This window comes from Littorina saxatilis, linkage group LG11 (genome assembly GCF_037325665.1).
Source record: "Littorina saxatilis isolate snail1 linkage group LG11, US_GU_Lsax_2.0, whole genome shotgun sequence".
In the NCBI taxonomy this organism is placed as follows: Eukaryota; Metazoa; Mollusca; class Gastropoda; order Littorinimorpha; family Littorinidae; genus Littorina; species Littorina saxatilis.
Window position 1 is genome coordinate 10,213,368 of NC_090255.1, and position 23,653 is coordinate 10,237,020.

A 23,653-nucleotide genomic window follows, 5' to 3' on the forward strand; every position below is an offset into this window, starting at 1 on the left:
GGTTAGCGGATTCGTTATTCGTTTTACTCAGTTTTCTCTACATTGTTGTTTCGTATTCTGTAACAGGTTACATTTCTACCGTCTTGTTTTACTTGGATTTTTCTCCATATTTTGACTTTGTTGGAATTTTGGGGGAGAAGGGTCCGAGGACTTCTGTCCTAACCAAGGCTGTGGGAGACACTCTGTTTCACCGCAAAAAGCAGCCGATAAAGTAGGCCACGGCTGTGGGAAACACTTTGTTTCACCGCAAAAAGCAGCCATAAAGTAGGCTACGCGATTTGTTCTACACCGTTTGGATTTTTCTTCTGCATTTTCTGGTTACTGGATTTTTGTATCCATCGCTTTCATCACCGCGTGTTCTAGCTATAGCTGCGTTAGACTTACTTTTGTGATAAAGCTTTGCTAAACTAACCATGGCTACAGGGGGATCTCCTACGAAGAGATTAACTTTTGAGACTCCTGGTAGTGAGGAACAGACAGAGCGAGACGCACGCGTTAGAGCGCGTAGTTTGCTTAAGCGCAAGGAGCTGGAACGTAGGGAAGACATAGAGCGACAGACGAGAAAAGAAGAGCTTGACAGACAAGAACGACAGGCCGAACGTGACAGACAGGACAAGAAGGACGAACTTGACAGACAAGAAAGAGAACGACAGGCCGAACGACAGGCAGAACGAGACAGACAGGAAAAGAAAGACGAACTTGACAGACAAGAAAAGAAAGACGAACTTGCAAGACAAGAAAGAGAACGACAGGCCGAACGTGACCGTCAGGATAAGAAAGACGAGCTTGAGAGACAGGAACGACAGGCCGAACGACAGGCCGAACGTGACAGACAGGAACGGAAAGAGAAAGAGCAGGCGGATCGCGATCTCCAGCTAGAACTGGCTAGGCTACAGGCCGAGAAAGGTACGCTTACTCAGGCTAGCGCGCCGACGTTTGTTGCCGACCGTACGAGACTGCCGACGTTCGACGATGACAAGGACGAGCTCGACGACTTTTTACGCCGGTTTGAGCGCATTGCATCTGACCAGAAGTGGGAAGAGGCCACGTGGGCTAGCCGCCTTAGCACCTGCCTGAAAGGACGCGCTTTGCAGCTCTACAACGCTTTGGATGACGACGAGGCGAGAGACTATCAGGCACTAAAGAAGGCGTTACTCCAGCGCTTCAACCTGACTGCGGAAGCCTACAGACGACGTCTGCGTAACAGCAAGAGACTGAGCGGCGAGCTGAGCCATCAGTTTGTGGCACGCCTTAATCTCTACCTGCGGCGCTGGGTGGAGATGGCCGAGAAGAACTGGACCGTCGACGACCTTGCCGACCTCATTGTCATGGAACAACTGATGTCCAGCCTGCGACCTGAGGTGGTGACCTTCGTGCAGGAGCACCAGCCAAAGACTACTCAGGAGGCAGCCGACTGGATCAGAGTACACGAGGACGCCCAGGCGATCTCCGGCAAATCTTCAGGCTCACGGCCGGGAAAATCGGGAAATTCGGGTTCTTCAGGACCCAAGGACGGGAAGGACGATCAGGGACACAAAGGATCAAGTTCCAGAACTGACATCCAGTGTTACTACTGCAACAAGCGGGGCCACGTGAAGAAGGACTGCCACAAGAGACAGGCTGACCAGAAGGGCGTACACTTTGTTGGCAGTGAGGAGCTAAGGGACGTCACGAGCTCATGCACCATTCCACAACTCTGCGTTCCGTGCTCCAGGAAACATTTCCAGCCCCACTGCAACGTCTACGTTAACGGAGTGAAGGGCGAAGGTCTGCGGGACACAGGGGCAGACATGATAGTGGTTCGGGCGAGTCTAGTTCCAGCTATGGCCTACACAGGAGACAGCATCAGGGTGAGAATGGCCGAGGCATCTCACGCTTACGACTTGAACACGGCAGTGATCAAGGTCGTAACACCGTTGTTCACGGGGACCATTGTGGCCGTCGTCATGGACGATCCTCCATGCGACCTGCTCATCGGAAACCGGGTTCAGTTTGTGGACGGCGTCACCAGGGAGGTTCCCGTTTATCGGTCTCCCGACGTCATTTCAGTGCTCACGCGGGCACAGGCGGAGCGAGAGGACAAACCTCTCAAACCCCTACCTGCTGCACGAGCTGCCCTGGGGAACGTGACCCCCGCGCTTCTCGCGAAGGCTCAGGCATCTGATCCGACATTAGCGACTCCTCGGGAGCACGCGAAGTCGGGGAAGGTGAAGCTGAGCGGGAAGCATGGGAGGTCAAGGTTCCTCAGGGACAAGAAGTTGCTCTACCGTGAGTTCAGCAACCAAGAAGGTACATTCAAACAGGTTGTCGTGCCTCGCGAGTTTCGCGAGGGTGTCATGGCAACGGCACACGACTCGATTCTGGGAGGTCATCTTGGCACCAAGAAGACCACGGATCGTGTCTGGCGCCACTTTTACTGGCCAGGCATCTGCACGGATGTCCGACGTTTCTGTGCGTCCTGCGATAAGTGCCAGAAGGTGGTTGCCAAAGGAAGGGTGAGGAAGGTCCCCTTAGAGAAGATGCCGCTCATCGACGAACCCTTTCGTCGGGTGGCAGTGGACATCATCGGGCCCATCTTGCCTGCGTCTGAGGACGGAAACAGATACATTTTGACCATGGTGGACTACGCTACTCGATACCCAGAGGCGATCCCTCTGAAATCGATTGAAGCCACGCGAGTAGCTGAGACTCTGGTTACTATGTGGTCCCGGCTGGGAATTCCATCAGAGGTACTCACCGACAGAGGCACGCAGTTCACGGGAGGAGTGATGGCGGAGGCAGCACGACTGCTATCACTGGAGCAGCACTTCACCACTCCTTACCATGCTCAGTGCAACGGACTGGTGGAAAGGTTCAATGGCACCTTGAAGACCATGCTGAGGAAACTAGCTCAGGAGAAACCACGCACGTGGGACAGGTACATCCCAGCATTGCTTTTTGCATACCGCGAGGTTCCTCAGGAGAGCTTGGGCTTTTCCCCATTTGAGTTGTTGTACGGCAGACAGGTACGCGGTCCCATGGCTATCCTGCGTCAGGCTTGGACGGACGAAGAAGCTGACGAGGAGGTGCAGACGACAGCGACCTACATCGTAGAACTCAGGAACAGGATTGAAGAGACCTGCAAACTGGCTCAAGAGAACCTGGGAAGAGCAGCACAGCGTTACGCGCGAGGATTCGACCGCAAGGCACGGCCGCGCAGCTTCAAGATTGGAGAACGGGTGTTGCTACTTCTACCTGTCAAACACAACAAGCTACAACTGCAGTGGCAAGGACCTTTTGAGGTGACAGCGAGGGTGGGCCAGAACGACTACAGGATCATGATGCACGGGAAAGCACGCCTGTACCACGCCAACCTGCTGCGCGCCTACATAGAGAGGACAGCCTACGGGGAGAAGAACAAAGACCAGAAGAACAAAGACCAGAAGAACAAAGACAAGAAGACAGAGAAGGTTGCAGTTATCAGGGGTGAAACGAGGGGTTGCTCGTTCTTGAGGACGACCTTTCTGTCTGGAAACAGACCATCAACCTCTGCAATATCTTCAGGTTGCAAGGTTGGCAAACGCCAGACTTATGCGCTGGGCGTTGATTCTCCAACCGTACCAATTCACGGTACGCGTCATTCCGGGCGCCAACAATGTTGGAGCTGACTTTCTCTCTCGGGCTGTAGAGGAGAACATGACTGTGAGCGAAACCGAGGTTTCGTCTTGAAGAGGGGAGGTGTGTCACGATCGGGTGACAGAGACCAAGAAAGTGTCACTCAGTGGAGTGCCTGTTCTGGGTCAATGTATGATAGAAAGCGCCTGTGCGTGATATTGGGCTACAGCAGAGTTTGCTGACAGTGCTCAATGAACACGGAGGGTTTGCTGCGCACGAGTTTTACAGTGGAGGTTTCTGCTGTCATAGGGCTGACGGTTTTTCGCTGACAGCGCACACGGGATTTTCAGGGATTGAGTTTCTCGTGTCTTTTTTCTGCTTGGGGAGGCAGAATTGTGTATAGCTGGACTGGTTTTGTGACAAGGTCAGTCACGTGTTATTGGCTAGGTTGTCTGAGAGAGACACAAGGGCGGCGCACTTGACACCCAGCGGCAGAAGGGGAAGGATCTAATACACAGTTTCTAGAGTATGATGGTTTTTCACCGAATATTGTATTCGGCACTCTAGGGGAGCTTCCACCGGTTATTTCCTTCACACTGCCACATATTTTGCTGAGGACAAGTCGTCAACATTCCTTCGTCGGCGATGGCTTTCGCATAAGGATTCGACAAGGGGTTCTGGAGGTTTTCGGTCACTGTTGACGAACAGAGGCTGTTCCAGGGAGGAGGCGGACTTTGCTTCCATTGAGAGTACAATCATAGGCTTTTGAGGTAATAAATCATTATTTAACGCTGTTGATGAGTCTGTGTTGTGGAATGAAATACTCTCTGTTGTTCTTTCCAGGTTAGCGCATAATTTACTCTCTGTGACGCTAAAATACTAATCTGTATATGGTTTTTGCAGATAGGGAGAGAAGGACGGAAAATGACTGTTTTGTTGTTGTAAAAAGTCCGTTTTGTGCAGGCCCACGTGCTCGATGAGATATTTAAAGATGACATGTTTTAAGGTGGTGGGTGAGGGGTAGCTGACATGTTTAGTGCACCGATGCTTTCTGTTTGCAGCCTTCGTTCGTTTCGTTTCGTTTTCCTGTGACTGCTGCACGGCTGCCTTTGGCGGGACACTGCTAGCTGCAGACGTTGGAGCTGGGACCTGAGGAAACCAGCAAACCGGCTAACCAGCAAACCGGCTAACCAGCAGACCGGCTAACCAGCGAACCGGCTAACCAGCAACCCGGCTAACCAGCATACCGGCTAACCAGCATACAGAAAGAAAGCTAAGTGCACCGTGTCTTACGCACCCCGTTGACCACCGTTGTCTTTTCTTATCTGTGATTTCATTGGAGTAGTGACAACGTGGGGTGTGTGACCCCTGCATGAACTAGAGCTTTTGAACAGAACATTCTCATTTGACTGTATTTACACGGGATCAGCGTGTTACTATAATTTTCTATATACTACTGGCATTTTGTCAGTGATCACGGGTTTTTTACGTGTTGAGAACGTAAAAGGAACATATTTTGAGTGAAGGCTCGAGGGAGGTGGTGAGTTTATACATAAACAGGCGTCTGAAACTTATACTTTTGTTGACTCTATTTAATTGTATGACTGCGAGAGTGGATCGTGGTGTGGTTAGTTAATTAGTAGTAATTAACCGGTTCATAATCACCTTAAGTGATATATTGAAACGTGACACCCCCCGCCCGCTATCACCCCGCCGCCCCCCCCCCCCCCCCCCACACACACACACACACACTAACCCTGCCCCCTGCTCCCCCTCCCTGCCTTCCAGATCATCGCAAATAATGTTTACGAAACGATCGCCTCAGTGAAAGATCACGAGAATTTACAGATTTCTCTCCCCTGTTCAAAAAGGTATGACGCGCTCACTCATGAGGTATGCGTGCTTTGATCAGACGGTAACTACAGTGGGTGTGAGAACTCAGAAGGGGTAAACAAATCACGAAGAACACGTTGAACCAAATAGAAACTTGCCTTGCCTATACATCCAAATGTATGAGCTCACACTGTCATTTTTCTTATCCACATTGGAATAAGATTCGAGAGGTTTCTGAGAGAGGGGAGAGCAGAAACACCCGGGCGAAGCCGGGCCTGACTGCTAGTTTTTAGATAAAAGAGTGTACTCAATACAGCATTAAAAATATTCAAGCATGCTGCACACCCGTTCCATTGCACCGTCATTTCGGCATGATTGAAAGAAGCAAATGAAAGTGATTTTTGCACTTTGTCTTATTCCCCTGCTCTTGTCTCGATACTTCTTACAAAATTCAAAATGGTGCTGGGTTAATCGAGATTTCGCATCGAATGACCTGCCATGAGAATTGAAAACCAGATATATGTTAAAAGACTGGATCGGCTTGGAGATGGACTTGTGAAAAAAAGTAGTCTAGGAACTTTTTTGGTCCTATATTTTTTACCAACCGCACTGATCATATTTGAGACAGCCAAGAGTACAAAATATGGCAAAATCATAGGGTTCCAAGGTCTGAATACATGATATCGTTGTCATCCTAAAATGTTGGCATATCTCGATTCTTGGCAATTTTGATGTTTTTGAGCTTTAGACTAAATAAATCATTCTCCATGAGAAATACTCTCGAAAATAGGATGGACAACTTGTCGGGGATCAGTGTTTGTAATTTTTGAGTTTCAAATATTAAGTAGAAAATTTGATTTGTAAATATAAGAAATATTTCCATTGTAAAGAGAAAATGTCCATGTCTCGTGAGTGTAATATATATACCTCTATGCTGGAGTTAAAAAGAAGAAAAAAGACCAATGAAGAAGGATGCTCACCGCCTATTTACAAGAAGAAAAAATAAAAAAAAAGGAAAGAGGAAAGAGAAAAGAGAAGAAAACAAGGAAGGGTTGAAACAGCCTGCATGCAACTGAGGTCGAAAAAAAACAAAACAAGAAGGGCAAAGCCCATACGACTCACATGCTTGACCTCGACCTTTAGGGTAACTAAACCTAGCAATGACATCATACACTAAGAACTGCTTTACACATTTTTCCTACCAAAATACATGTGACCTTGACCCACGGTCAAGGTCATCCAAGGTCATGCAACACAAAGCTGTTAATTCAAGACATAGGAAGTACAATGGTGCTTATTGGCTCTTTCTACCATGAGATATGGTCACTTTTAGTGGTTCACTACCTTATTTTGGTCACATTTCACAAGGGTCAAAGTGACCTTGACCTTGATCATATGTGACCAAATGTGTCTCATGATGAAAGCATAACATGTGCCCCACATAATTTTTAAGTTTGAAACAGTTATCTTCCATAGTTCAGGGTCAAGGTCACTTCAAAATATGTATACAATCCAACTTTGAAGAGCTCCTGTGACCTTGACCTTGAAGCAAGGTAAACCAAACTGGTATTAAAAGATGGGGCTTACTTTGCCCTATATATCATATGTAGGTGAGGTATTCAATCTCAAAAACTTCAGAGAAAATGGGAAAAATGGGAAAAATAGCTGTTTTTTAGACAACATGTATGGCCCCTGCGACCTTGACCTTGAAGCAAGGTCAAGATGCTATGTATGTTTTTTGGGGCCTTGTCATCATACACCATCTTGCCAAATTTGGTACTGATAGACTGAATAGTGTCCAAGAAATATCCAACGTTAAAGTTTTCCGGACGGACGTCCGGACGTCCGGACGGACGGACGGACGGACGGACGGACGGACGGACGGACGACTCGGGTGAGTACATAGACTCACTTTTGCTTCGCATGTGAGTCAAAAAAAAAAAATAGGATGGACAATACATGATTTAACTTTCTTTTATCTTTCTATCCATAACAGGTACAAATATAAACACTATTTAAAAATAAAAATAATCTGTTTTGGTCTTCTGCTGAAAAGCAGTCTAAAATGAGTTCCGCCAAAATTTCGTGATGATACAAGATACAAGAAGTTTTATTGTCCTCATCAATACAAGGAAATTTGGCATGTGTGTGGCAAGACATGATACACTGATACATAGACATTTACAAAACACAACTGAAGTTCAATATCAGCACACCCTTACGCAACATACCCACTACTTCAGACACACAGGCTACATGTGCCCCTCGGACGTACGCAACCCACAATTCACCCAGCATGCACTTACTCATTCATGCAGCACTCTAGCACCCGGCCATGTACAACTCACACACTGGAACCCTCATACGGCTACATATTGCATTATAACACCCGCACAAACATTACAACCTCAAACATGACGTCGATATATAGAAGTACTCACCCTGAAGACAGCCAGGATGATGCGCGTGACCTTCTCCCTCTGTGTGCTGCTCACAATGTCGGCCAGCACGGGGATCAGGTTCATTCTGAAACACACACAAAGGGATACTATTTATCTGACTGTTTCGTGGAGATTCTGGTGAATTTGACTAATTTTAAGAATCTGGAGAAACCACTGTACCTTCATCTGGCCCTACCCCCCCCCCCCCCCCCCCTTATTTAACACTTTGTACCCCACCTATGTTGACCAAGTTTTATTTAGCCGAGACCAGCTGTGCTGCAGTAGGTCACTAAGAATTGTAGTAACTGTGTAGAAACTGTGTATCAACACACTGAAGGCAGGCGTTAGATCGACGTTACAGGAAGCGACTGAAGCTAACAGTCTGAGCGGAAATATCCGTACCTGGTCAGATAGAGCCATAAGAGTGGGTACAGATATATCAGTACCTGGGAGACAATGAGTTAAAGATGCAGTGCAGGTCACAGCATTGCTAAAGCAACAATTTGTCTTTTGTTGCAGATTATGATATAAACAGTAAAAAGCTTTACACAACTATCTTACAAAGTTACAGCTTTCCTGCCAAACAAACAAAGATGAAAATGAATTTCATAACAAAATTGCAGTTTTCGACACCTTGCAAGATGGTCAATGAAACTTTGTATAACTTCAAATGGATAGATGACTGAGAGCCCTGGGAGCTTCGTGCAGATTGAAGTGTCAAGGACAGTAACTTTATGACTCCTTCCCTTTGAAGACACTGTTTTCTCAGATTTTATAGTGTCTTTTAGAGATCTTAAAAGGGGGGTTTCCACCGTAGAAGAATATTCTGGTGAAACTAAAATAATTCAGTTTCAATCAATATGAGGCTTATATCGCGCGTATTCCGTGGGTACAGTTCTAAGCGCAGGGATTTTAATTTAAAATTTTTTTTTAATGCAATTTATATCGCGCACATATTAACCCCCCCCCCCCCCCCCCCCCCCCCGATATAAGACTAGGACTCAGTCTCTCCATCCATTACCTCTGCAAATGTACCCCCCTTTTAACTCATTCGCTGCGTGTCTAAATTTCCCCTGTGTTCCCTGCCAACGCGCGATTTAGAGCCATTTTGAAAAAATTATTAAAAATCAACAACACAAGATCACCTTACATACCTTATGTTTTTGCAAAGTTTGGAACTTACTCGTTTAGAAAATATATGAAACATTTGAAAGTACATACCTTTTGTTGTCTTCATATCCAGGCAAAATATCCAATTTGAAGCAAAACAAAAAAACTTTCTACGTCATGGGTTCATCATACACAATGTCATGATCGACACTTGCATTGCCCGAATCATCACCCAAATGATCGTCCATTGGCACAAAATCGTCACCAGAATCTAAAATATCATCTCCACTATCATCATCACTGAGGTCAAGATCAGAACCGTACTGAATAACACGTTCTAGCACTCTTTTCAAGTTACTACGTCTCAGCAGAACGATCCGCCATCTTGGAAAAGTCAAAACACGTGGGTCGCACACTGTCAACAAAATTTTTATTAATCCCAACAATTTAAGGGAAGGAACTGTTTACAGTGAATGGTACCACTGTAGACAGATAGAAGTTCATTGCAGGGGTTGTTTCCCTTGGTCAGCAGGACCGTTTACACCGTTAAAAATTCGTGATATCCGTCGGAACTCAAGTACCGGCACGCAGCCAACGCTAAACACAGGTGTCGGAATTCCAGTTCCGACACGCAGCGAATGAGTTAAGACTCCCTCCTTTTTAAGGCCTTATTTTCTGATATTTCGGTCTTAACAAGGAGGTTCCACTGTGGCCCAGTATGGGGATACTGACTTGTTCATTTTCTCCACCAGTGCGCTGTTGAAGCTGAGGCACCACAGACAGAAGCACAGCTGGTACACAATCTGGAAACCAATCTTCTCATGCCCCAGCAGAACAGAGGTTATCCTGCAAGGAAAACTTTGTCATTGCGATATCACACCAAAACAAGTCACTCTTGAACGAAAGGGTTCTAAATGCCTCCAAGTAACGCTTTAAAACAATTGTGTTTTACTTTCGACAAACTATTAAAAGCAACAACAACAACAACAACAAACAACAATACAAACTACGACAACAAATACAACAACAACAAAAACAACACAAAACACAACATCAAATAAACAATCACAAAGAAGTGCACAGAAGAAGCTGATCTTTCGCAGGCACACGTTCTGTCAAACGAGTTGTGACAAATGAAAGCCTTTTACACATACACTTTGTTGAAAACATAACATTACTTCGTTGCAAAAGCTTGATCTTTCAAACTGATATAACGATCACAATATAAAGCGTTCTGTTATAGCACTTTCAACCATCAAATGGCCTTCTCATAGCCATTTCACTATCGATGGTGGACCCGGTATAAAAGATGATGACTTATTGGATTTGCTGCTACGAGTGTGCAAATGCTCCATGATTTTTTTTCTAAAAACAAAGTATTGTCTGATAACCTGGTCGCTGCCAGAAAATATTTGTATACAAAGCATTACATATTTACCTGAATTGACAACTTACAGTAAGCTCTGGATGTACAATGAAATACACCACACACACATTGTTTGTTGTTGCTGTTCATCTTTTTTTGTTTATTGAAAGGTTTACTCCCCGTTAAAGTAAGTTACCCAGCACGTCAGCTGACGTCTTACAGGCAAGCACAAGGGTTAAACACAAGATATAGCCCTAGTAGTAAGGTTGGCCAAATCAGCCACCTGATAACCAGGGGCGAGTAGAAAATCCGCCGGGCTAGTAGAAACCGTCTGGCAACTTGCCCGGTTGGCCATAGAAAATTCTGGTCAAGTGCAACACCTTTCTTTTGGTTGTAATACCAAGTTTTAAAGCCATAAAAACACTGCAGCCTACAGAAACTGTAGCATGCACCGGGCCAGTGAAATTTCGGGCGGGCTAGTGACTTTTTTGGAAGTTACTCGCCTGGCTGGCGAGTTAAAATAATATTGAGATTTGACCATCCCTGCTAGTAGACAGAACAAATATCTCCACTTACACACTGATACCATCCACATCGACAAAGACAACTCGATAGGCATCCACCCTCAGCATCATCTGTAGACACCGTGCCACTGTGCTGTGGTACTCGTTCACCTGCAAGCAGATATAAATACATAAGGATAAGGATAAGATTTTATATTATCCTGTGAGGTTACACTCATGAAAATTGGGGCTGCTTTCTCACTGGGGAAAGCAAGCTGCCATACAGTACGGCGATACCTTTTTTTTCTCTCCTGCATATGTGTATTCATGTTTCCAAGCCCTGTGACTTTCTCTATGAACTTCGTTTCTTTATCGTGCGCTGCATGCACACGAGGGTGTTCGGACGTCAAGGAGAGTCTGCACAAAGTTGACCCTGGGAAATAAATCCCTCGCCAATTCAGGAGATTGAACCCACGACGGTAGCGACAACTGTTGCTTGAAGCCAGTACCGTTACGGACTGAGCTATTTCCCCGCCACATTTCCAAAAAGATAAACAGATGTTAACTTATCATTTACTCACTGTTGTAAGCCTACCTGCAGACATTAATAAGAAGTTCATCAGAACTAAATCAATGTGAATAACTACTCTTGCATGAAAGTTTTCTGAAGGCCTCAAAGTAACGATAAAAATTTTAAATTCCTTTCGACAAACTATTAAAAGCAACAACAATAACAACAACAAAATAAAAATAAACAATCAGAAACATTGAACAAAACAAAACAATACACAATACCACATTGGCCTTTTGTTCCCCCAGGCTATTAATTGATCAGAAAATGTCAGTGTCATAAATCCTCTCTGTAAGCTTGTTTCCTCTTCGTGTCCAGCTTCGACCCCTGTGCCCACACACATTTGACTTGCACAATGGACATTTTCCGGAAATAATTCAGTCAGGATTTTCAGTGATCTGGAAGCATGGAACATACTCCCGATGTTGTGACAAGCTTGTCCGAGGTAAAGGGGCACTTACTCTTCCAAACTGCTGATAATCCTGAAAGAGTGATTTTCCAAAGCTCACACTGTGGTCAAGCCTGAATCAAATCTCCTACTTCCTCTCTGAGACATCAGGAAAAACAGACGATTAAAAACATTAAACTTAATGGTTCTTCTTCTTCTTCTTCGTTCATGGGCTTAGACTCCCACATTCACTCATGTATTTAGCACGAGTGGATTTGTACGTGTATGACTTTTTACCCCGCCATTCAGGCAGCATACGCCGATTTCGGGGAGGCATGCTGGGTATTTTAGTGTTTCTATAACCCACCAAACTCTGACATGGATTACAGGATCTTTTCCGTGCACACTTGGTCTTGTGCTTGCGTGTACACACGAAGGGGGTTAAGTCACTAGCAGGTCTGCACATAAGTTGACCTGGGAGATCGGAAAAATCTCCACTCTTAACCCACCAGGCGGCAGCGACCGGGATTCGAACTGATGACCTCCCGATTAGGAGGCCAACTAACGTCTTACCACCACGCCACTGCGGCCGTCACTTACTGGCTCTTTGAGTCTCTCCTTGAGCCAGATGAGATAACTCTGCAGACTCTTCTTCTCCATCAGCTCCTTGCTCCAGCACGCGATCTTGGCCACGATGCAACTCGACTGAAAAACATTTGTAATGGTAATGAAGAACACAAGGAACTGCATACCCTTTTACACAGTGAGCACTTCTTCTTCTTCTTCTGCGTTCGTGGGCTGAAACTCCCACGTACACTCGTGTTTTTTGCACGAGTGGAATTTTACGTGTATGACCGTTTTTTACCCCGCCATTTAGGCAGCCATACGCCGTTTTCGGAGGAAGCATGCTGGGTATTTTCGTGTTTCTATAACCCACCGAACTCTGACATGGATTACAGGATCTTTTTCGTGCGCACTTGGTCTTGTGCTTGCATGTACACACGGGGGTGTTCGGACACCGAGGAGAGTCTGCACACAAAGTTGACTCTGAGAAATAAATCTCTCGCCGAACGTGGGGACGAACTCACGCTGACAGCGGCCAACTGGATACAAATCCAGCGCGCTACTGACTGAGCTACATCCCCGCCCCAGTGAGCACTTCAATTCCGAAAATAAGTGTCGGGTGTGTATGGGTTGTTAAAGTGTGAATGCCCTTGAATGTTTCAAAGACCTGCCACGGGTCACTCTAGTGTAACACTTTGTTGTTTTGGGGGATTTTCAGTGAAGCAAATGGTGTTTAAGTTTTAGTGTAACATTGTCTAAAATGTCGTCACACATCCGCATTTATGTGCGCTACGTCGACCAAAGTATACATTAAAAAATCCACCACAACTTCATTAGAAAGCAGGAACATCATAATGGGCTTTAGAGAGTGCCACTGTTTAGCATGGACAACTTTTTCTGATCCTGACCGCTATACGAAGTGAGAAGAAGAAATGAGTACCAAGACTCCAAAGCAAGAGGGAACTGTTGCATGCTTGTGATTATTTGTTTGACTGTAGCAATTTGTCGCTTGGCGTAACAGTGTTGTGTGTTTGCGTGTGTGTGTGTGTGCATGAGTGTGTGTTTGTGAATGCGCGTGTGTGTGACTGTGTGAATACATGCATGTGAGTGTGCAGTGTGCAGTGTGCAGTGTGTGTGTGTGTGTGTGTGTGTGTATGTGTATGTGTGTGTGTGTGTGTGTGTGTGTGTGTGGATGTGTGTGTGTATGTGTGTGTGCATGCGTGAGTGTGTGTGCTTGCCTACGTACATGAATGTGTTTGTCTGTGTGTGGGTTTGTCTGTGTGTGTGTTTGTTTTACCTGATGTACGATGAACATGTCACTCCTATCCAGGAGGTGGAAGAATGGCTGCCACACAGACTCTTTCCGTTTCTTGGCGTATTCTTTGAAGATATCCACCCTGGATGGGTCCTCCTGCAATGTCAATTCCATCAGTCATTTTTACAGGGAACATGGCAGCACATTAATATAAGATGTTTGATGGGTTGTTGACAGACCAGCTTTTTTGTCAGTCCGAGGGGGAGCATATCGTCTTTTGTTTCATATTTATTGACCATTGGTTGTCATTAAAATCAAATTTTCAGTTACAAATTGAAAGAAAATTGTATTGTATTCTTCATGTTCTCCTGAATTCAAAAATATATAAATATGTCATGTTCATTATAAAAATGTGCTCGCAATGGAAGAAAATATGTTCAGTAAGTACTACGGTCGCATGCTTCGCGGAGACGAGCGTGACCCGCCCTGGTCTTCGGGTTAGCCAAGACTATCTGAACGTAGTCTCGGCGATGACAATGACTGACTAAATGTTTTTACATCGCTTCTAGAGCCTTTTTCTTTTCTTGTTATTATTTGCTTCTCTGCTTTAATTCTTTTTCTTCTGCATTTTGGTTTACTTTTTTTAATGAGGTCATGAAGAAGCCTCCATGGGCTGAATTTTTGCTGTCCTTGTCTTGGTGAGATCTCTTTCGTTTTTAAACATACATGTTAACTTGCAGTTGCACAACAGCATTATCATGGGGATCGGGGCGACACTAAGCTAGTGTTGGTCAAACAAAGACGCAGCACACACACAGACCGGCAAACTCTTGTGAAGCCTCGAGTGTAGCTGCTTCTTCTTCTTCTTCTTCGTTTATGGGTTTAGACTCCCACGTTGACTCATGTGTTTAGCACGAGTTGATTTTTACGTGTATGACCGTTTTTACCCCGCCATTCAGGCAGCATACGCCGATTTCGGGGGAGGCATGCTGGGTATTTTCGTGTTTCTATAACCCACCGAACTCTGACATGGATTACATGACCATTTCCGTGCGCACTTGGTCTTGTGCTTGCGTGTGCACACGAAGGGGGTTAAGTCACTAGCAGGTCTGCACATAAGTTGACCTGGGAGATCGGAAAAATCTCCACTCTTAACCCACCAGGAGGCAGCGGCCGGGATTTGAACTCACGACCTCCCGATTAGGAGGCTGACGTCTTTACCACCACGCCACTGCGTCCGTCCTCGAGTGTAACAATTTAGAATTTCTTGGAATTTTCAGCACAGCAAATGGTGTTTAAGTGTAGCATTTTCTAAAAATTTATTCCCACACCCACATGTATGCCATCTTGCACGAGAATAGACATTTTTAATAAAGTTTCATGAGAATGCAGGAACATAAACTGCCCATTAGAGAGTATCTGCAGTGCCATTTTTAAGTGTAGACAATGTTTTATGACCCATTTTGTAACCACGACAAGGAGTGGAAACCAGATATGAGTACCATGATTCACACAAAAAAGGAAACTGTTGCATGCTTGTGATTATTTGTTACAGTGTAGCAATCTTTAACTTGGCATAGCAATCGCTCTTAAGGCAATGTGCGGCACTAAAATTAAACTTGGAGAACACATGGAATAAACTAGTTTTGTTGATAGTTATTGAAGTGACTTATCAAAATGAATGAACAAATTGTGAATATTAATGGTCACTGTTGCCATGGAAACAGCCGCCATATTGGATTTCTAGGAAACGGTTTTACAGCGACATCATATATTAGAAATACATGAACCCTTATTACAAAAATTAATTTAAATTCAACTGTAGTCTTTGGTCAAAAAATCGTTCTATATGATTGTAGATTTAAGTCATGTGTATCTTTGTGCCAAATATTATGCATTTTTGATGTACGATGTTGCTGTAAAACCGTTTCCTAGAAATCCAATATGGCGCTGTTTATGCCTGTTTTCATAGCAACGGCAGTCTATGTCCTTTAATATTCGCAATTTTGTTATTTCTTTTTATAAGTCACTTCAATAACTACCCAGAAAACTAAGTTATTCCATGTATTCTCCAAGTTTGATTTTGGTAATTTTAATGCCTCACATTGCCTTAACATGTAGCATGCTACGCTGAGAGTGTAGCCGTTGGCAGCTCTGGATGCATCACACACCTGCAGAGAATCGTCCAGCATGGTGAGGATGTACTGCAGCGTCTGGTCCTTGGCGATCTTGTCAATCAGGTTACGGAAGATTCCCACAAACTGTTGACAGAGAGAACAGCAGTTAGTACGCACTGGATTTCCAAAACAATCAAAACAAAAAAACTAAAACATTTTTCAACACATTAACAATTTTCCAAAATCAAGACTCAAAATCAGGAAAGGTGAATGTTTTTGTATTATGTTTTGAATAAACCTTCCATTGACTAACGTTTCCCTATTTTTGATTCAAAAGAATTCTTCTTCTTTTTCTCGTCTTCTTCTGCGTTCATGGATTAAAACTCCCATAAACTGTGGGGTTTTTCACAAGTGGGTTTTTATGTGTATGACCGTTTTAACCCCGTCATTTAGGCAGCCATACGCCACTTTTGGGGGATGCATGCTTGGTATTTTCGTGTTTCTATAACCCACCAAACTCTGACATGGATTACAGGATCTTTTCTCTGTGCACTTGGTCTTGTGCTCGCATGTACGCACAAAGGGGGAAAAGACACTATCAGGTCTGCACATAAGTTGACCTGGGAGACCAGAAAAAATCTCCACCCTTAACACTATTGTGACTAGCACTGCCACGGCGTTTACGTCCTGCCTGCCCAAGCTTGCCACCAAGAAACTTCCCAAAAATCAGTAACTGTAAAGAAATCTGTCTAGCAAGCTTGAATTAAGTCCAATCACCACCAAATTTTGTGTACTAATTCAAAAATGGATGCCCAGTTCAGTCGTGCTATTTATAAGTTTGTCACGCGATTTGTTTTAGCAAAGGGGGGTGAAAGGGGGGTGAAAGGGGGATAATTTGTGTTTTTTAACGTTTTTTTGTGTGTGTTTTATTTTCTACTGCTTTTTTTAAAAGTTATTTTTTAACAGAAAGTATCATAAATAATGTTATAACCAAACAAGGTGTAAAACCTATGAATTAGCTGAAATATTGTTAACATTGTACACAGAAATAAGGAGACAGTACAAAGAAAAAAACAAGCAAATCACGCATTCACTCACAGCATCCTGACTCAAATGAAACAAAACTGTAGATCTAACACTCACCAAATGATGTCTAGGTAATCCATATTGAATATAAGTCACATTTTCACAACAAAGTACCAACTGTACACCTATGAACAATTTCAAAAGGATTTGAAGGCTCCAGCCATCCATTGTTATCAGTGCTGCCACGCCCCCATAGCTCCTGCACGATTCCGAGATACATGTTCGTCTAGCAGTATCACCGCCAACCACGTGTAGTTTGCCGACTCGTACTAGCAACAACGGGACTGTTTCTTCCTCACTTTCACTGCTTGTATCGCTTTCGTGAGGCGAAAACGATACGTCCGAATCATGCTCTACGGGATCCTCAAGGTCCAACATCCGGAGAATCTCCTCCCGAGACAAGGCTCGCCTTTGATTCATTTTTTTCCCTCAAAAACGCACACAAATCAGGCGGATTTGCAAATGGCAGAAGGGGACGCCAAGTGTATCAAGGGAAACAACTCAATTTATTTGCAAGCTTCACAAGAAGGGCAAAGCCCATACGACTCACATGCTTGACCTTGACCTTTACATGACTTTGACCTCCAGAGTCAAGGTCAAATAACTAAACCTAGCAATGACATCATACACTAAGAACTGCTTTACACATTTTTCCTACCAAAATACATGTGACCTTGACCCAAGGCCAAGGTCATCCAAGGTCATGCAACACAAAGCTGTTAATTCAAGACATAGGAAGTACAATGGTGCTTATTGGCTCTTTCTACCATGAGATATGGTCACTTTTAGTGGTTCACTACCTTATTTTGGTCACATTTCATAAGGGTCAAAGTGACCTTGACCTTGATCATATGTGACCAAATGTGTCTCATGAAAGCATAACATGTGCCCCACATAATTTTTAAGTTTGAAACAGTTATCTTCCATAGTTCAGGGTCAAGGTCACTTCAAAATATGTATACAATCCAACTTTGAAGAGCTCCTGTGACCTTGACCTTGAAGCAAGGTAAACCAAACTGGTATCAAAAGATGGGGCTTACTTTGTCCTATATATCATATATAGGTGAGGTATTGAATCTCAAAAACTTCAGAGAAAATGGGAAAAATGTGAAAAATAGCTGTTTTTTAGACAACATTTATGGCCCCTGCGACCTTGACCTTGAAGCAAGGTCAAGATGCTATGTATGTTTTTTGGGGCCTTGTCATCATACACCATCTTGCCAAATTTGGTACTGATAGACTGAATAGTGTCCAAGAAATATCCAACGTTAAAGTTTTCCGGCCGGCCGGCCGGCCGGCCGGACGACTCGGGTGAGTACATAGACTCACTTTTGCTTCGCATGTGAGTCAAAAAACCGGGAAGCAATCACGAGTCGTGTACCCTCTATGGCTGGTACTGAAAAATGCGCGTCCCGTCCATGGGCGTGTCAGCGCTGGTACTGATTTATCAGTGTCCCGTCGCGAAAGTGTTAATCCACCAGGCACGGCCGGGATTCAAACCAACGACCTTCCGCTTGGTAGGCCGGCGTCTTATCCACTTGGCCACTGCACCCGTCAGACTGAGCCCTTCAATTCTTTTACTATTACCATAAAATCCCTAGCAAACGCCCACCCCCCCTCCGCACTGATTTCGGGTACAAGTAGGGGGTGGGCGTTTGCTAGGTATACACCCCTTTGCAAAATAAAGTGTCATCACATTTTTACGAGAAAAAAACAGTGATACAACATGTGATTTATGCAATTTTAATGAAAAATAAACACACCGTTTGTTTACACAAATAAAGATCAACGTTCTGTGATAGGAAAAAAAGAAGAAGAAAACACCGGCGAACCATCGAACAGTGTGCACAAATCGTAGATAAAGGAGGCCGACTGTCTTAAAACACATTTTTTTAAAGCAAAAAAGGGGGTGGGCGTTTGCTTGGTAGTGACCCCTCTGCACAACTTTTGGCCAAAAGTGGGGGGTGGGCGTTTGCTAGATACTGGGCGTTTACTAGGGATTTTACGGTACCTGCATGGGGTTGGCGTTGATGAGGTTTGATCGCTCCTCCGGTTTGGCATTGTCAAAGTTGGAGATAAAGTTGAACACCTCATTGGAGATCATCTGACCTCTGGAATAAAATGAACACTGTGTTACCCACAACAATCAAGCATCAATGTTATAATATCATGAATCACACGTGTACATTTCAATACAATGGAACCCCCTTTTTGAGACCACACCCCCCCCCCCCCTAGTTCACTTCAAGAGTCCAGCTGACCACACCCCCCCCCCCCCCCTTGTTCACTTCAAAAGTCCAGCTGACCACACACAAAAAACCTGCACTAAATACAAAAAGAATTCCAAGAAAATCCTACTTCAATGCTGTAAATTTTACCCATGATGCATTATAAATAAAAATAAACAAAAATAATTTCTCCTCATATTCATTTTAAAGGAATTATTCTTATTCTTCACAGCAAGTTTGGAACCTGCGTAAACAATTTTGATTTTTTAACTTTTTCCATTATGAAGAAAATCTTAATCTAAATTCCAGTTTTTTTAACTTTCCCCCAAGATTCTGACTTCAACTACCACAGTACAGGCTCCAAAAGTCTATAGAAAAATGCAGCTACAAATGTACACACAGATAAAACTGCAAACACGATATCAACTATTTGCAGACAATGTAATTTCTTCGCAAATGGAAGAGATTGTCATCTGTGTTATGGGATTGTGCTACAAATATACTTCTTCTTCTTCATTCGTGGGCTGAAACTCCCACGTTCGCTCATGTTTTTTGCGCGAATGGGTTTTTACGTGTATGAGACTTTTTACTCCATCATTCAGGCAGCCATACGCCGCTTTGGGGGGAAGCATATGCTGGGAATTTTCGTGTTTCTATAACCCACCAAACTCCGACATGGATTACAGGATCTTATTGTGCGCACTTGGTCTTGTGTACACACAAAGGGGGATAGGGCACTAGCAGGTCTGCACGTCATTAGTTGACCTGGGAGATCGGAAAAATCTCCATCCTTAACCCACCAGACGCGGCCAGGATTACTATGCTGTACAAGTCTCAAACAAACCAGCTGTACTGAATTGCCTCGGATGCCTATACCAACACAGATGCAATAGCTGTGCACAAATTCCATTCCAGTACACATGACAAATACTATGGTCAAAGACACAGACCTTCCTGTAAATACAGTTTCGCTCACCATTTCAGATCTGGTCAGGTTTTTACATGGGATAAGAACATTCCACCACTTGTACATATACCAAAACTCAACATCCTCACTGCCTCCTGTGAAGAGAGTGAACACTTTTCAATGATTTCATTTCCTAAAAAGCCAATGTTGTTTAATCAGAAATTAATTGACAAGAATGTCACACTCTGCATATAGCACACCAAGGCTGTTCTTGCTTTCATTATTTGGTGTTTAACGTCGTTTTCAACCACGAAGGTTATATCACGACTGGGAAAGGGGGGAGATGGGATAGAGCCACTTGTCCATTGTTTCTTGTTCACAAAAGCACTAATCAAAAATTTGCTCCAGGGGCTTGCAACGTAGTACAATATATGACCTTACTGGGAGAATGCAAGTTTCCAGTACAAAGGACTTAACATTTCTTACATACTGCTTGACTAAAATCTTTACAAACATTAACTATATTCTATACAAGAAACACTTAACAAGGGTAAAAGGAGAAACAGAATCCGTTAGTCGTCTCTTACGACATGCTGGGGAGCATCGGGTAAATTCTTCCCCCTAACCCGCAGGGGGTACCAAGGCTGTTGATTTTGTTTTTTAAATGCTAAAAGTGGAAGGATGTTCTTACATGTATCTCATGTAGAAGTCTGACCAAACCTGAGATGGTGAGAGTCAAATTATTTACACGGGAAGGTTGCATTTACCTCTAAATAATTTTGTTAGACTGTATATATATTCATTCACATCTAGTAAGAACTGTAGTTATCTACATCTCTGATCATGTGGAATATATTCAAACCTAGCATTAGTATTAGCTGCAAACATGCCATTTACTGAGAACAGACCACAAATACATGTACATGTACTTCACCCACACAAGTCAAATCCAAACAGTAAATTTATATTCATTTGTGATGTTTTTCTGTTGAGATGCTGTATTGATGAATTAGTTCTAGAACACATTTCTCACAGTCTAAGATTTAAAATCATGAGAGATGAGCAATAGCTTGGTATATATATTCCATGCATGCAAGAAACAAAATCCAAATGATGAATCATAACATGGTGCCTTAAACTTTCAAGAAAAATCCAAATGAAACTTAAAGAATAGAAAAACATCATACCTCAAAGATACATGTACTTATTTTTAAACAGATCAAGAGTCGACCGTAAGCCGAGGGGAAACCCAACAACGAGAAAAGTCCCTCTCACAAGATTCAGCAGAAAAGGCGTTGGAAAACAATAAATCATACCGACCCTATTTTATGCTGCCATCCCTGTTACTTTTATCCAACTTTCAAAAATAAAAACACAACAAACCAAAAAACATTGAGCGAAACATATACAGCAGACGAGAATCTTTGGACTTGGTGTACAATTGAGTGTTTTGGAAATGTTTCACAAGGGATGTTTATACTGTCTTGCGAAATCTGCAGTCACTCAAAGTGTGCCATTTTACCTTAACCACAGCTATTTTTTTTTCTTGGCCTTGTTTACACAAGCTAGTGATGTTGTGAGGTGGGGAAAAAAGTTCCAAGGGTCTGCAACTGAAACCATGTTTCTGCCACAGTGCCCAAAACATCATCCATCTGGCGTGTAAAATGAAATTTAAATAGAACTTCTACTAAAAAAAAAAAAGGTCTCGGACAGAAGGTTCTAAACCTTTGAGGAGTTTCTACTATCACCACTGTAAAGCTTATATGGCATAACACACCCCATTTGGCATAACACACCCCATATGGCATAACATTAACACACCCCAAAAAAGAAGAGTTCATCAAAAGCGTGAACCAAATCAAAAAGTGCTTGGACAATATCCAACCCATGTAATTTAATTTTTAAACGTCAAGAGAAAATTCAAGCTAAATGTTCAGGAACACGAGATCATTTTTGCCACAAAAACAAACAAACAAACAAACACCACATGCATGCATGTCCCTCTTTTTGAGTCTGAAATACAGACCAGAAGATAGTTTTTATTTAAAGACAATCAGGTCAATAATTAAACTTTACCTTTTTAGAATACATTCTTTTATTCTTTTGCCTCAATTTTAGCTCCCTCCTCCCTTCTACTCAACATTTGACAATAATGATCAACAGGTTATCCAAATGTGATCAACATTAATTTTTTGTTAAAACTTTTGAATAAATACAGTTACATGTACACATGTTAGTTCTAAGAATCCTACCTGTACAAATCACACAAATACTCTTCCTAATTCCCCCCCCCCCCCCTCAAATTCGTGTTCAAAAACAAAAAGCAAAGTAAAACACTGCATAATAATCAAAAGCAATCATGCAGCAGGAGGGCATGAACTTGCAGGAACTTCCAGAAAATTCCATGCACAGGACCCGAAACAGAACACGACGACTCACTGATAATACGACTTCCAGTTGACACTACTCTCTTGAACAGCCTGGACTCGCTCTTCAAAAAATTTCCACTGATTCAATACTTCTGAAAGAGGCACATACACATAACTGAATACACATCACTGCATCCAGATGACATGGCTGATAATTGCAGGCAAGAAGAAAGACCCAAAACAGCAGTTTCACTGCAGATTTCTTGAAAGTCTAATTATTCAAACTTTTTTTTCTCTCTCTCGTTTCATTTTTTTCATTTTAGACTGAATCCCAAGCAAATGTTTCGATAAAATATTGTCAATTTTATGTTTCTGATTGTAATATTCTTCAGACTGCACGTTCACGTCTTTCTCTTTGCCTGCTAAACACCAGCAAATGAATGAAACATTGCCAAACCTCCATTTGACCGTTTCTCTGCAATTCAATGTTATACTTACTGCAGGTATGACTTCCAGTTGACAACATTTGCTCGAACATCGTTGGCTCGTTGTTGCAGGATATTTGTTGCAACACGGGCCCCTGTTGTGTCACATGTGTACTTCATACATAAAAATTATTCATGTACAGTGTTGAAGTTGAACAGATACTGAGATAATGCCAATTACTGAGTGATGGGTTTACCATGACATAATGACTGTTTCAAGGCTACAAGTACAACTGGCATGGAGTTAACATATAATTGCTGGTTTATTTGAAAACATGCTATTATTTTTCTTAATGTATAAAAACACGCATTGATAATACAAGATACTAGTCTACTTGAAAGACTTCTGGAAACTACAGTCACTGGTGGATTGATTTGTTTCAGAAAAAATACTAACATTCAAGTTAGCGGTCTTTTTGGTTCATATATTTGCCTCTCGTTGCGCATATCATATGCCTTATCGGCCCTGCAATGTAAACATACAGATCCAGATCCAGTCATACTGATCTTCCTGATTAAAGATAAAAGCTCTTGTCTGCGGAAAGCACCATCCTTTTCTAAATGTAAACTGCGTTTCTGCACCATTTGTTTTCAATGATGCACAAGTGAAGAAAACAGACCAATCCAATCGCATTCGGTGATCCCGATTAAAGTCATTCTTACCCTTTTCCAAATCTTGGATGTCTCCCATTCTGGGCTGAGACGCCATCTTGAGTGTCTGGCAATAGGACAATGTCAATGAATCACCAAAATTAGGAAGTTTTTAGATGAAAACGTCTGTTTGGGATGTTACGACCATTTCATAGCAGACATCATGATCATGTGACTGAATTTTA

The 23,653-nt window shown here is 43.2% G+C and overlaps 1 protein-coding gene across 3 annotated transcripts in view; it reads right to left on the reverse strand.

Moving 5' to 3' along the window:
* Positions 1-23,653, reverse strand: part of LOC138979713 (V-type proton ATPase subunit H-like) — a 39,989-nt gene extending 16,336 nt beyond the window's left edge. The window contains exons 1-9 of one of the 3 annotated variants that reach the window (XM_070352445.1): positions 23,481-23,653; positions 22,403-22,484; positions 18,840-18,939; positions 15,797-15,886; positions 13,668-13,781; positions 12,407-12,511; positions 10,921-11,018; positions 9,711-9,824; positions 7,869-7,953 (exon numbers count right to left, since the gene is read on the reverse strand). In XM_070352445.1, the coding sequence (XP_070208546.1) occupies positions 7,869-7,953; positions 9,711-9,824; positions 10,921-11,018; positions 12,407-12,511; positions 13,668-13,781; positions 15,797-15,886; positions 18,840-18,939; positions 22,403-22,484; positions 23,481-23,526 (834 nt within the window). In that variant the 5' untranslated portion in view covers positions 23,527-23,653. Of the gene's footprint in view, positions 1-7,868; positions 7,954-9,710; positions 9,825-10,920; positions 11,019-12,406; positions 12,512-13,667; positions 13,782-15,796; positions 15,887-18,839; positions 18,940-22,402; positions 22,485-22,830; positions 22,913-23,480 lie in introns of all 3 variants that reach the window. The other 2 variants (XM_070352446.1, XM_070352444.1) reach the window with 2 other exon arrangements.